A 14,649-nucleotide genomic window follows, 5' to 3' on the forward strand; every position below is an offset into this window, starting at 1 on the left:
TGTTTCTCTCTCAGTGGCAGATATGTCAGCACGTTGCCACTACTGCACACACTACTCATCTGCCATCATTGTGTCCTCCTTCCTTGTAAGGATGGAGCCTTTTTCACACACTTTCCAGGCTCTTCAGGTGAGACCAGACAGACCAGTGAATGAAAATTTTAATATTTGGTATGTTTTAACACCTGGCTTAAACCAATGAGTTATTAGCAAGCTTCTGCAGAACCTAATGACAGACTTAATAATAATTCAACTATTTCATTCATCTCTGCTGGAACAGAGATATAAAACATGCAAAACAATGTATCCATCTCCTTTCACTTCACAGTTCTTCCCAAAGAAATACACTGAAATTTGATTATTTTGTGACAAAATGTGAAAAGGAATAGGAGGTGAAGAGCTGAAGGACACACTACTCTCTTTGAAAATGAATTGGCATTTTAACAAAAACGGCATAAAATGTTGCTATTATTCTTAAAGGAATAACTATGTACTGACTTAGTGTCATACACCATATGACAGTAAGTCATACTGTCATATGACTTATTGTCATACTGTTTTGTCTTGATTCGTCTTACACGTGAAGAAAGTCTGTACTAAGTTGTCTTCAGTTACCCACAGGAAACAAAGAGCTCTGGATTCTCATTGACATTCATCATTATGTCATTTTTAAACTTATTTTCCAACATTATTGAGCTAATACCGTGGATCTAATATCAGCTGTTTTCAGTGTACTTTTTTGATGTGAAAGCAAATTATAGAGAGATTTTTAATATATATGCAAATAATTACAAACAGCACATAAAAGGAAGCCTATCCAAATGGCCACAGATGTTGGCAATTTACAATCGAGCATCCAGTTGATTATAATGAAAAGGCATGCATATTTGATAGTCTGAATAAAGCAATAAAGATGTTCATCTGGTGAACTGGGATGCCTTTTTGTCTTCTAAAGCACATAACAGGCGTGCAGTAATATCCATAACTGAATTTGCATCTTTAACTGAGTTTACTGCTGTATATGCTATTTTCATTCATTGAGGTAATTGTTTTATTTCAAATTACATTCCCTCTCATGAGATCTGCACTGAAATTATGGAATTTTACATTATTATGAAAAGCTTTTTTCTTATAGCGGGAAATATCCATGTAAAATATGGTTCAGTGAATAAAATTTGATTTTATTTTTTTCAGCACGCTTGTTGAAAAGTTGAGCCCAGAAGTGTGCTGAGAGTCTGACAGTGATGTTTTTCATTCTGCTGCAGGGAGGGTTTGACATCCCTGAGCGGATGTTCTTCAGTGTAAAGAAAGAGTGGGAGTCGGCGTCCAGAGACAACATGGGAGATGTCAGAGAACTGATCCCAGAGTTCTTCTACCTACCTGACTTTCTGCTCAACTCCAACCACATCCTTCTTGGTCAGCAGCCAAATCCTTCTCTGTATCTATATTATAAATTGCCAAAAGTGAAGAAAAAAAAAAAAAATTAACATCACTTTTTCATAATTATGGAATCAAAAAGTTCAAAACATTTGTTGCTATAAATATCTGAACTTGTTTGCAGATGTTTAATGACAAATATCACAATTTTGAGTTTCTACTGTCAGTATTCTGGCTAACTTATTTTTCACAGTTTTTTGGTTATTTGTTCAATGTGTTTTCACAATAATATTTGTAAAATGATGATTAAAAAAACTTAAAGTCCCATCTCTCCTGTGAGGTGGTAAATATTCATGAAATTACCCCCGTAAGCATATTTATGGAGCATACATAAAAAAACCGTCACATAATGCAATTTCACACTTACATGTATGAAATTTTTATATTTTATTTCACATGGATCCAAGACTGCAGCACGTATTCCACAAGTGAAGTTTTGAGAAATATTTCAGGAGAACCACAAATTGTGTCAATTTTGTCAGTTTGATTCAGAATTGAATAGAATTTCTTTTCATGATTGAGATAAGACATGATGCCACGAAGCCATTGAGCATGGGCGGGTGGAGCAGCAGTCCTCCATCTCAGTAATAAGGCACATGTGACCAAGATAATAAATAATGTATCTTCATCTTCCTTAACCACTGTTACAAACTTTATAACACTTGTTGCTAATGAGCTTAAAACAGCATGACTACGCAGCATCAAAGACAAATGTGCTTATTTGTATTTAATGAGCTTCATTGGGCAGAAATGTTTTATATCTATTGCATACAGGGGGAAAACATCAAGTTTGTTATATGAACTACACTTATTCTAGGTATGAGCTGATTAAGACACTTTACAAGACAAACAGATCCAATTTATATACAACTAAGCAGATTAGATCTGAGCCAGTAGTGCAAGCTGTGAAGACAGAGTACAAATAGTTACTGGGAACAATAACTCCTGCAATGATTTTGTCTAGGAGAGAGGCAAGATTAAACACAGAAACATGTGGCCAAGGCGATCATTTGCAAAGGAAATTGATATTAACAGCAGAAGGGCAGCCAGTGGGCCCCCTGGAGGAAGGTATCACAGAAACATCAGGCCAGGTCTAACCTCTATGAAGACAGAAAACAGAAAAATAACATAAAATTAATTATATATATTTTTAAAGAAAGTTGCAAATGCTGTTTTTTAACCTCTGTTTTCTAAGACAAAAACTGTAATAATAGTAGCACTATTATCAAATTATCAAAATATGCTAGATTTCCAGGATTTATTTGCTGCATTTCATTTGTAGACTTAAATGCATTGCAATGACGTTACTTTGACTTTGGAAACCATTGTCCAACGTTTTGTAGCATGTTTCGTCTGAAGTGGTGTACATGTGCAATTTGGATGTTGTGTGAAAGCTCTGGTAGTCAGGTTGCAGAAAATCCATGACAGATTGGCTTAACTGTTGTTCAAATTGTTTATGCTATGGTGTTAAATCTGTAGGAAGAACATTTGGGAGCATTATTTATAGTCAAAAATACTTTAGTATAATTGACTTTTAAGATTGAGCAATGCCACGTGGTATTGGTGTAAAGCTAGGGGTCTGGAAAAGGAACATTATGCTCATCATTTAGTTTGGCGAATCTGTTAATCTTTTAAAGGCCTTGGGAGCCTTTTTAGAGTACACGGCATTATGGACTCTCTGAAATACCAGGAGATTTTAGATACGTCTACCAACCTCCACCAGTAAACTGTGGAGGACAATGATCCCAAACATATGGTCAAACTACGACAGAGATGGTTCACCAGACACATAATCAACCTGTTTCCATCAACATCATAGAACTCAAATCTAAATCCAACAAAGATGGGATGAGCAAAGAAGAACTGTACAAAGACTTAACAGCAGTAATGCCAACATTGCGTTTAAAGTTATAGCTGTATTTTTCCCTCCTCTAAATCATTCTACTCACATTAAACTCCTACTAAGGAAAATAGTCAATAGGAGTTTAGTCTTCTGCAATAAAAGTTGAATTTATTAGAGTACTTTTTTACATCTTCACCTGGGTTACTAATAAATGTGGCTAGCTCTGCATGCATTAGGTTCTACTGCATTGCATCTTTATCCAGTAAGACTCGCTTGAGATGGGGAACAAAAATCCAAAATATTTCTGTACAGTTTAAACTAAATGTTCTTTCCATACATTTTTTGAAATTCTCTATTGGCAACAGACTGTTTTTATCACATTGTTTTTAAAGCTCCACAGCTTGCAGGGAAGTTGCCTCAGTTTGATGCGATATATCCATATGTTTTCAGGTTGTATGGAGGACGGTACTGCTTTGGGAGATGTGGAACTGCCTCCATGGGCCAAAGGTGACCCCCAGGAGTTCATTAGGATCCATCGAGAGGTCAGTAACACCTGACCTCACTAGGTTTCCCAGCTCCAATTGGTCAGTCTGACCAGTTCTAAGCGGGATGTTTCCCACAAGGCCTAATGTTTGCCAATACTGTCTGATTTATTTAGACAGAAGGTTCACTGTTTTGGTATCTCTAAACAAATATCCGCTGTGCACATGACAGCATAACTGTTTGCCTTCATTCTTTCAGCTACAATATGTGAGTTTTTCATAGCAGTCATTGTCTTATTCTTTAGATTCTTTCAGCTGTTTTGTCTCATTGATATCTGTGCTGTTCTCAAACATAAAGCCTAGTTTTCTTTTTCCTTTCCAAGAAACTGCATAAATAGCCATGTTAGGTTCGGATTATGACAGCATGCCTATTTAAAGTGATTCATGCAGGCACAAGACTTTCTCTTTTTCATAAGGCCATTATTTCAGCCAGTTGTTAATGAGCTGAATGTTCTCTGTGTTCTCTGTCAGCCTCCTGTTTTCTTTCCCTGTGTGGGGGTTTCTGTGTTTCTTTGTCGCTCTGATTTCTTTAGTGTGACCCTCCCTTTTTTCATTCCTTGGGCATCTATGATGGTTATCACTCTGTAATCTACTGAACTTCCCATATTCCCTACATTCTCATAAAATTAGTGACTTCAAAAGATTGTGGTTTTTTTTCTTCCACAGACAAATTAACTCAAGACAAAATATCCTTGTTGTAATGTTTTGTTTTTCACGATGGGTTTATTACAGCAAGGATGTAGCTGGTCATAATGCCCACTTTCCCTTATTAACTCTTTCAAACCAATCTCTGGCTAATTCCCCCCAAATCATTCTCTAATTCTAGTATATGGATAAGCTCATAACACAGCTCTACAATCTTCTTCTGTTTCTGAACTTCTAAATTGACTTTAGGAAGAAATCATTGTGCACCTGAATAGCATTATCGCCTGTGCAATCTGAAAGAAGTTTTGCATTTTGCAAACTTTGATACTACCAGTTTCAGTGGTGGTTCTTATTCAACAATGGCAATTGTAGTTGCAACACAAATCTGAACTTTTGTAATATTGTCTAACTAGTCGTTTCTTCTGCTCTAACTCCTGTTGCGTTTTCACTAGGCCCTAGAAAGTGACTATGTGAGTTCTAACCTCCACCTGTGGATCGACCTGATCTTTGGATACAGACAACAAGGTCCGGCGGCAGTGGAAAGTGTCAATACGTTCCACCCTTATTTCTACGCCCAGAGAGGCCGACAAGATGCAAAAGACCCCATGATAAGGAGCACTATCTTAGGCTATGTCAGCAACTTTGGCCAGATTCCCAGACAGGTAACATTGCAATATATTTGCTTATGTGCTACATGTTTTAATATATGCATAATATTGTCCTTTCATAGAAAACTTTGTAGTTATTAGTCTGTATATTTCCCATAGCTTTTCACCAAGCCTCATGCCCCTCGCAGTGGCTCTAAGAAAGATGGATTGACTCCCTCTCATCCAACTCCATTTTTTTTCAACCTGGATACACTGAGGACACCTTCACAACCGTTCAGAGGTACAGCTTCACCATTACAGAAGGGTTAGATGGGATGTAAGATGTAGGAGCGTAATGTATTCAGGTAAAAGTTCCTGTTACTACAAATACTGTGCCTTCTTTTGCGTCTGGGGAGATTACTTTTTAATTCTCATCATTTGCTTTTAAAGTAATAAAAAAGGTCCTAAAACAAACGCTTTGGCACTCTTGTCTATGCTCAGTAATTTCCTTTGGGTGCAAATCAGATTTTTCGGATGTTTGCAGCAGCTCAAATTTCAGCAAACCATTAAATTTTGGCTTACAGAGAGCACCCACAAACATCCAGATGCAACTTGTATAACAGCAGTGTAACGTCTCCCCCAAGGCGAGGTATGATTCTTTGGGTCCCACACAGTTCCTTTAAGCTGCTTGAGTACTCTGTATAGTTTACTTATCTTCACAATTACATATTGTCTCTGACAAACAAGCATGTTTACCAAAAGTATTAAGTTTACTCACAGTTAAAAACAAGATTGCTTTTAATTTAAATTACTTAAAATATTTGGCAGACATTTTTTGCTCCTGTTTCAGTGTATTTTTATATGAAATAAACATTCTCCTGACATATAGAGAATGATGAGGCATGGACCGCATGTATCTCCTTTTTAACCCAGGCTGTCCAAAGCTTTTTGGACATAAAATGTGTGGCTTGAGTATCACAACTTAGAAATGCTGTGTGTTCTACAAATTGCGTAAAATGCAAAGCAAATGTTGCATCAATGAAGTAAAAATTGCATCACTAAATTTCAGGTTGCGCTATGCTATGCAGACACTCTGTCTGCATTGGTGAAGAATCACTCACCACATCATGTCAAATGTTTAGAGTTGCCAGCGGGCAAATAACCTTATTTTCTCATTAATTCATCTGATAAATATCTGACCACTTGGGGCACTTATAGACTGTGAGCAGGGCATTGAACTTGAACCACATCTCTAAAGTCATTTTAAATAATTGAGCACTCTAAGTAAGCCAATTTATAGTTCTGTCCTTATTTTTTTCCATAGAAAAGAAATAAACCCAATTTTCTTTTCTTTTAATTAATTTTTTTTGTTGTACTCTTTTTTAAAATTATTTTATAGCGAACAAAGTACAGTGGAGCTTTGATATTTGGGGAGGATTACGAACCACAACTGTCCGTGAATGGCAAAAATCCGCAAATACTTGAGACCCCCTCTAAAAACGCATACAGCAGCCTAATTTATTACACAAAACCGCAAATATAACTTAATATGCATCAATGCACACAGTGGAAACTATTTTCGCAATACCTTAAAAGCTAATATATAGTTTTCATTTTCTCTACTCTTGTGGTTTCAGCCAATCAGCACCAAGCAGTCTGGATTGGCCTCTTTGCAAACGCTAGCCAATAGTGTCCCAAGTATTGTGTTTAACAATTGGACACAATGCTAACTGTTTTGTTACTATTGATATAGCATATTCAGATTTTCCTGAATATGCTGTATCTCACTGTGTTTGTTGTACCTCTTTTAATTTATACCTTACCATTATATGTCTGTTATTATACACTGGATGTACTCGGGTCTCGAGGGATTGATTGAAACGCAGTGAGAACGTCCATAGATTAATTTATCCTACAGAAGGGTAGACAGAGCTATCTGTTGGAGCTACAATATGGAGATGACTCTTCAGCTGAGCTCTACTTAATAATCTGAATATCCCTACAGGCCCACTGAAGCAGAAGAGATGAATCTGCGAATGCTTAGGGAGAGATTCCTGCATATTACATTTCATATTAAATCTTGGAGTGTCTGATCTGATCAATAAGGAGATGGAGATGAATAGGAGGAGGAACGTTAAGACCAGTACAAACGGAAGTTCTTTCAGGGGATTTTAGACGCAGATCTGGCAAATGGATGTAATGATTTCTGCCTTTTCCTGTATGAATAGGTCAATTACAGGCACAATTACAGCCTCTTGTAAGTTTTCTCACCCACATCTGCCTGCTTTCATCCTGTCTCGGATGCAGGTGCCCCCCAGGACAAAGCTCTGCTTCTTGTAAACTGGGAGAAGCTGTTTTAATTGCCCAGTTTTTTCTGGTCAGTTCAATGAAATTCTTTGCAAGTTTATGGACTTACTGAACTCTTTAATGTGAGGCTTTGAAGAGCTATTAGTTTTATTTGGCCTGATGTGTTCACAGACACTCGCCAAATACAAGATTACCTTTTTACATACAGCCTTACTCCATATCTTTATGGTATTCCTGCTAGGCAGTAACAGATTTTGTTTTGTAATTTCAAATCCTTTTGCTTTTACTAATAAAGTAGTTCTGAACCTTATTGCAGAGCTACCAAGAGGTCCAGTGGGTCAAATATTATGTCATGAAAAAGAAGTTTTGGTCGTGGAGAAGAACCGGTTACTCATGTCGCCTCCATCTGGCTGCTTCTTCAGCTGGGGATTTCCAGACAACAGCTGCGCCTTTGGAAACTATGCCACAGAGAAGGTATGCACCGTACGCTGGCTCCCTAGAGTGGACACCCCTGTTAAAATGCCCTGGTTTTGTTGTGTAAAAAAATGCTTTCAAAGCTTTTTCATCTTTAATTTGACACTTAAGCCATACAGTTAAGTTGAAAAACAAATAAATGTGTTTAGATTGAAATTGTTCAAACTAAAAAGGTACAAGGAACTGGCTGCAAACATGCACACATTTTTAAGCTAATGTTTTTTTGGGGGGGGGGGTTGCCTTTAGTGTTTTTTTTTTGTTTGTTTGTTTGTTTTAGTTAGCCCCTCCAGTAACTTGTAGTAAATCCGATCACCCTAAATTAAAGTTCACTTTATCTCTAGGATTTTTCACTGATATTTGCTCATTTTCATTCTTCAGCTAAAGCCATGTTTTTCAGAGAGGTCACAAAGGATCAAATTTATCTCATTGTGCAAGTATATCTGTCAGGAAAAGGGTACAGAAAATTCTACATATTACATGTAGCTACTCCATGGAAAAAGGAAGAAAGTTATTAATAACTGGAGAAAATATGAGACACCAGTGAATTTGCAAAATGTGAAGATTTTACTCAAACTTTAAAAAAAAAACTGACAGGATGAACTAAGCATAGATTCGTTCAAGAGGATTCCAGCATCGTTAAAGGAGCTGCATTAATTTCTGAGAAGTGCCACTTGTGTTTTATGTCCAACAACAAAATATGTTTTGGTCCAAGTTTGGTTGTAAGGTTTGATTCTAGAGCTCTAGACCGGGACCATTTGCTGCATGTCTTCTTTCTCTCTTTACACTCTCCACCTGATTTCAAGAAAATACTTTTCAATTAAGTGTGTGCACACAGGTTATCACTCTTCTTCATTTCTTATATATTTTTACTCTAAAAATTTATTTCTCTTTTAGCTGAACTGTATATAAAATATATAACGTTAAGGAAGAAAATTAATCTGAAAGTATCATTGTCTCATTTCTTTAAGCTGCTCAAGCAGGCGTATATTTTTACAGCTTTGTAAATTCATTGCTTGTGGTTGTTTGAGCTGCACAAGTTAGGTGATGCATTTTATGTCTTACTTGCAAGCTCTTGTAATTGCTTCAATTAAATTAAGATAAAGCAAGTATTTTATTTTATTTTTTCAATTGGCTTCAGAGGTTGGACATGATTAAACTTTGTTACCGGAGCTAAAACAGTTTTGTAAACCTCTACATAGAGATAATTTATCGATCTTTTTCATCCTCCTGTGAACTCGATAAAGTCAACAGATGCTGTATTTCAGAACTATTGAAATTCTTCTAATTGACAATATTTGCCAATGTGAGCCTTTACACACCTTGTGCACATTTTATTTCTGTGATATTTGTTCTCAATAGCTTTGGGATTTTTTTTTAATTGTTCCTATTTATTTTATTGGCTTTGTTTATATTGGTCCTTGCCTTATCAAGTAATAAAACTACAAGATTAGTTGACTATAAGAGGATAAAAACGATAGAATAATAATTGAGCACTTAAAAAAGGCCTAAAATATAGAAATCCAATTTATTACCAAAATAATATTTTGTGATCTGAACAAAATTACTATTACATAATTTTCTCATGCTGCTCTTCATGCTTGAATTATGAAAAAAAATATTTGAAGAAGCTATTTTTTTTTCATAAACAACATAAATATTTAAGAGAATTAATTTGGCCCAGATGTTTCTGTTTCCACATTTCAGATGTTTTTCCCAGCAGGATTTAGAACTTTTTGTCAGATTTAAGTCTTTCCACAGAACATACTGTAAGACATGACACAAAAACTATTGTGTGTAATTGTGCTGTCATTATTAGACATACAAGTAGTTTAAGGTTTCTTTAATACACAGAAGCTAGAGAAATAAAAACATAGTTTAGACAGGAAGCAAAGAAAACAGTCAATGTTAAAAGTCCACACATTTTGAAAGATTTGCTACTATATATAGATAGTGAGACAATAATCCCACCTGATAATCTTGTCCACATTATTAAGTGGTTAGGTTGAAAAGTAAAAATTAGGGGAGAAGTCTGCAGATATTTGGAGTCAAGACTTTTAAAAAAAGCCAGTAAATAAACACCTAAAAAATCTCTATCTGAATGTATAAAATTAAGTAAACAGAAGTTCCTTTTTGATTTTGTTTGGTTGTTTTTAGTTTTAAGATTGATTTTTATTGCTACAGCTTTTATTCGAAAGGTTAAAAATTCTAAAATTGTTACAATTGTCCATACAAAGACTTTTCATAATTTGATATCATTAACAGATAAATGAATATTTCCAGCACTTTGCAGTAAGTGAAAGTTTGTGTGACTGGGGGGAGACGTTGTGCGCCGCCTGCCCAAACATGACCACCGTCATCACTGCAGGAAGCAGCACTGTTGTGTGTGTGTGGGAAGTGGCTGTCAGCAAGGACAAACCTTCTCACATGAAACTCAGACAGGTGAGTCTGTCTGCTAGTTTATTCACTCTAGCTACTTAGCAGTGCTTCTCTCTGACTCTCCTGTGTTTCGCAGCCCTTATACGGTCACACAGACGCGGTGACATGCCTGGCTGTGTCTGAGGGCCACAGCTTGATAGTGAGCGGCTCCCGTGACCTCACTTGCATCCTCTGGGATTTGGAGGAGCTAAGTTATGTCACCCAGTTAGCAGGACACGAGGGCAGCATCTCTGCTCTGGCTATCAATGATCTCACTGTAAGTCCACCCCCTCTCTGTATTTTAATTGTACGTCCATGAAATTAGCCCACAGCGTAAAGAAGGGAGGATCCTCACTGCTGACAGTGGGCATATCCTCTTTGTGTTTTGCTTGTTTTTTGCACTCTTGTGTTCGCACGTTTTAACGTCAACACCTTTCTACTTTGTCCAAGGGTGAGATTGTGTCCTGTGTGGGTCCTCTGCTTTACCTGTGGACCATGAAGGGCCAGCTGCTGGCTTCCACAGGAACTTCCTCCGGGCCTCAGACAGACATCCTGTGTGTCAGCTTCACACAGCAACATGAGTGGGATTCCAGGAATGTTATTGTCACAGGCTGTACAGATGGCATTATTCGGGTAGGTTCTCTCTATTTAGGCATAGTGCCTAGCAGAACTGTTTATAACTCATGTATGTTATTTTTTTTTAAAATATATATATACGTAAGTAAAATGCATCATGAAGGTCAAGGATACATTTGCAGAGAACTTTATAGCAAAGTTTGGGTTATAAAAGAGTATTATGTTAATTAATCAACTTTTAGCTGTGCATTTACAAATATGACCTTTATGAACGACTGACTGTCCTGCTTACACATAGAAAGTGTCCTGACCAGTTCCTCCCTTTATTAAAACATGGAGGTGGCAGCATCATGTTGTGGGACTGCTTTTTTTCCCACAAGAACAGGAATTTGAAGGAAAGATGAATGAAGGTACATTGATGAAAATCCAAAATGAAATGGTGTGGGAGGCCCAGTGGGGGCTGAATACAAATGTATGTCATACTTTTTTAGGATTTTATTTGTAAAAGATGTAAAAATATGTATAATTTTTCTATCCCAATAAAAACATTGAGGTTTGTTGTTATAATATGACAAAATTAGTAATGGTTCAAGAAGTATAAATTCTTTTGCAGAGCACTGTGTACAGTAAGTCAGACTCATTTCTCTTTTCACTGTTTTTATGTAGTCTACTTTCCACTGTTCTGCCATGTAGTCATTACCTTGATATTATCCTCACATATGCCCACTTGAATGTCCACTGAAGTTATTAATGACAACATAAAAGTGGCGTGTGTGTCGGCTGAGTGTTTTTACTCAGGATTAATATTACCACATGCCGCCTCCTTGCAATCAAAGCGCCAAAATCTGAATTGTGCTTCGCTTGGAGAGTGTGTGTGTGTCCGTGCCACGTGCACGGGGTGCACACACAAACACTACCCTTACCAAATCATTACACTGGTAGTGTGAGGTGGATGTGTTCAAGTGTGAGCGTGCTTGTTATTATGTTGAATTATATCTATAATTTTGCCACTCGTTATGTGTCTCTCATACAGATATGGAGGACAGAGTACACCAGAACACAATTACCTGGCCCTCCAGAAGAGCCCATGTCCCCAGGGCAGGACCAGATAGAGAGAAACGGTAATGTTACTGACAGTGCTATAAGATATGAGTGTGTGTGTTTTATTTATAACAGTACAAATATATGCAGTTGACTGTAAGAAAACTCTGAAACCATCTCATATGCAACTGTGGAAAAAGGGGTCATACTCACCTTAATGAAATAAATCGTTATGATGGCGTCTAACTGCTTAGCTCAGCGCTAGACTCTGTCTTTTCCAGACCAGCGCTCCTAGTTCTCACCCTACCCCTCGCTAGCATTATGGCTAGCAAGAATTATGTTGTTATAAAGTTATTAAACATAGAGGCAGTAAACACTGATGAATAATTCTGCTGACGTGCCCGTATGGGTGTGTGTGTGTGTGTTTGTATAATTTAGAAAGCAATAATACCCAGATCCAATTTAGCATACGTTGGTTACAGCCTCACGTCACCTCATAGGAGTATTATGCTTTCCAATTACATTGAGACAAGTCTTTACGTAACCCTGAAGCTTTTATATTTGAGGGAATTTTCTCCCTTTTACTGCCCGCTGACTGGAGATGGACATGCGTTAATGTACAGTTTAATTGTTTTGTGAGGACCGCTGGGTGCCACAACGTTAAGCTCACTGGTTATTTTGGAGTAAGTGGATGTGCTCTCTTGATGGGTCTGCAGGGAGCGCCTCGGGCCGGGGGAAAAGCTGGAGGAGATGCCTGGTGTTATGTCGGGAGCTGAGCAGAGGTCAGAGTGTGTCACAACGCCGCTCCAACGATAGCCCCGCCATCACCGCCCTGGCCATGTCCAGGTACAGACACCACGCACAAACTCTCAGCAACGGAAATGATTGCATTTTGCTGTGTTTAATTATTGTGATCTACACTAAAGCTCACTATTACTAATAATCCTGATTTTGCTCTACAGTTATTTTAATTTAATCAATAAGTTTGTTTGTGATTGGACATGAGACAGGCATTTCAAAACATGATAAAATAATTTTCAGATGTTTTTTTTTTATTAAAATAGCTGTATTCTTTTTATTTACCACTAAAAACATGATATGTCAAAAGTTATTTATACCATTTTCAATTATCAACAAAAAAAATACTAAATATTAAAGTTACTGAGTTTGTTTGGAGCAGAGATAGTTATAAAGTTTTAAAGATCCTGGGAGGAAGGATCTGTAGTAATCCTCCTTTGTGCACAAATTATTTGACGAGGCAAAAATCTGGATATTTGTTTTTATAGGTTTTAATATTGAAGAAACCAACATCTATTTATTTCCTCTGACTAGTAAAATCTTTATTGAATGTAATTTTTAATGATAAGAATGTTGTCAAATTTGCTTCCACTGGATGCTTCACATTTGTGCAGGACTCATGCGACCCTGCTGGCTGGAGACGCTTGGGGCAGAGTTTTCACCTGGGTCTGTGACTGAGCGATTGTTGCTGTGGAAATGTCTGAGTACCATGATGCTCCATGAGGAAAGAATTTGACAGAAAAACTCTCAGGTGTGACACTGGCTCAGCAGTAGAAACTGTTCTACATCTGTTGTCTTGTAGATATAGTTGTTACACATCAAGTTATACATAAAACAATATTTTCCACTTATAAGCATATTTAATTATGTAATTTGCTGTGTAAATAATGGATGCTAGTGAATATAAATAAAATCATGAACAGACATTTTGTGAGATCATTTCTTACGCCTCTCTTCATAAGACCTGACACTGGTCTTATGAAAAAGACCAGGGTCAGGTTGTTCAAACTTCTTAAAAGTGAAACCAGAGGGATACCAGCAAATGTTTGTTTTAATAAACAAAAAAGTATGTGTAATAAATAAAAAAAAGCTTTGGTAGAGCAAGAGAAGTGACCAAGGTCTGTAGTTGACGTTTATTAAAAAAAACTATTAGATTGTCCATCCATCCATCCATCCATCCATCCATTTTCTGTTCACCCTTGTCCCTAATGGGGTCGGGAGGGTTGCTGGTGCCCATCCCCAGCTACGTTCCGGGCGAGAGGCGGGGTACACCCTGGACAGGTCGCCAGTCTGTCGCAGAACTATTAGATTGCCTTCTACAATTTCAGTTTTAAGTTGTAGAAGAGGCTGTGAGTGAATACAGACAACGTGGTGTATTTAAGTGGTTTTATAGTGAATAATTACCGGTATAAAGTAATATATTATGACATAATTATTAGGTCATTTTTCAAGATAATAAAAAACGATGCACACAAGTTTGCATGTTACACTACAAGATGTTTTCTGTAGTGAATGTTTGTGGCGTGCAGAGTTCAGGATGTTTGTCAGACAGGAACTGGGTTTTGTTTTTCACAATGTGTTTCTACTTTGCTTCATAATGCGGTACTTAGGAGAATTTAACTGTTTCCTCGGATCATAATTCTTGGTGTGGAGTTTTGGATGTGGGGGGATTTAAAATGTGTTTGGGTCTTGTTGAGGGATGCTTTATGCTCGTCGCAGATTATTTGCATGTCTATGGTTTCCCAAAGACAAATATGTCTCTTTAGATCCGTCGCTGAGGGACTAACCACAAAGTCCTGCTTTGAATCTCAGCCATTTAACAAGAAGCAGCTTGAAAGTTCATTCCTAACTGAAATTATTAACCTGAAAGTTCATTCTGCTGTAACACAGCAGACAGGTCAGAGATAGAGTTGTGCGAATAGTTTAAAACCAGGTCAGGTTGTAGAGTGATATCCAAAGCTTTGAACATCTCAAACAGCTCTATTCA

At 37.2% G+C, this 14,649-nt stretch overlaps 1 protein-coding gene across 4 annotated transcripts in view; it reads left to right on the forward strand.

The window, feature by feature from the left end:
• The window catches only part of wdfy4 (WDFY family member 4), a 53,121-nt gene extending 39,533 nt beyond the window's left edge, over positions 1-13,588 (forward strand). Inside the window, exons 53-64 of one of the 4 annotated variants that reach the window (XM_028007226.1) lie at positions 15-127; positions 1,263-1,413; positions 3,728-3,819; positions 4,917-5,126; positions 5,232-5,352; positions 7,675-7,832; positions 10,095-10,271; positions 10,345-10,524; positions 10,698-10,880; positions 11,857-11,944; positions 12,581-12,710; positions 13,277-13,588. In XM_028007226.1, the coding sequence (XP_027863027.1) occupies positions 15-127; positions 1,263-1,413; positions 3,728-3,819; positions 4,917-5,126; positions 5,232-5,352; positions 7,675-7,832; positions 10,095-10,271; positions 10,345-10,524; positions 10,698-10,880; positions 11,857-11,944; positions 12,581-12,710; positions 13,277-13,340 (1,667 nt within the window). In that variant the 3' untranslated portion in view covers positions 13,341-13,588. Of the gene's footprint in view, positions 1-14; positions 128-1,262; positions 1,414-3,727; positions 3,820-4,916; positions 5,127-5,231; positions 5,353-7,358; positions 7,429-7,674; positions 7,833-10,094; positions 10,272-10,344; positions 10,525-10,697; positions 10,881-11,121; positions 11,234-11,856; positions 11,945-12,580; positions 12,711-13,276 lie in introns of those variants that run through there. The other 3 variants (XM_028007227.1, XR_003594163.1, XM_028007228.1) reach the window with 3 other exon arrangements.
• The last annotated feature ends 1,061 nt before the right edge of the window (positions 13,589-14,649 follow it).

This window comes from Xiphophorus couchianus, chromosome 22, assembly GCF_001444195.1.
Source record: "Xiphophorus couchianus chromosome 22, X_couchianus-1.0, whole genome shotgun sequence".
Classification (NCBI taxonomy): domain Eukaryota; kingdom Metazoa; phylum Chordata; class Actinopteri; order Cyprinodontiformes; family Poeciliidae; genus Xiphophorus; species Xiphophorus couchianus.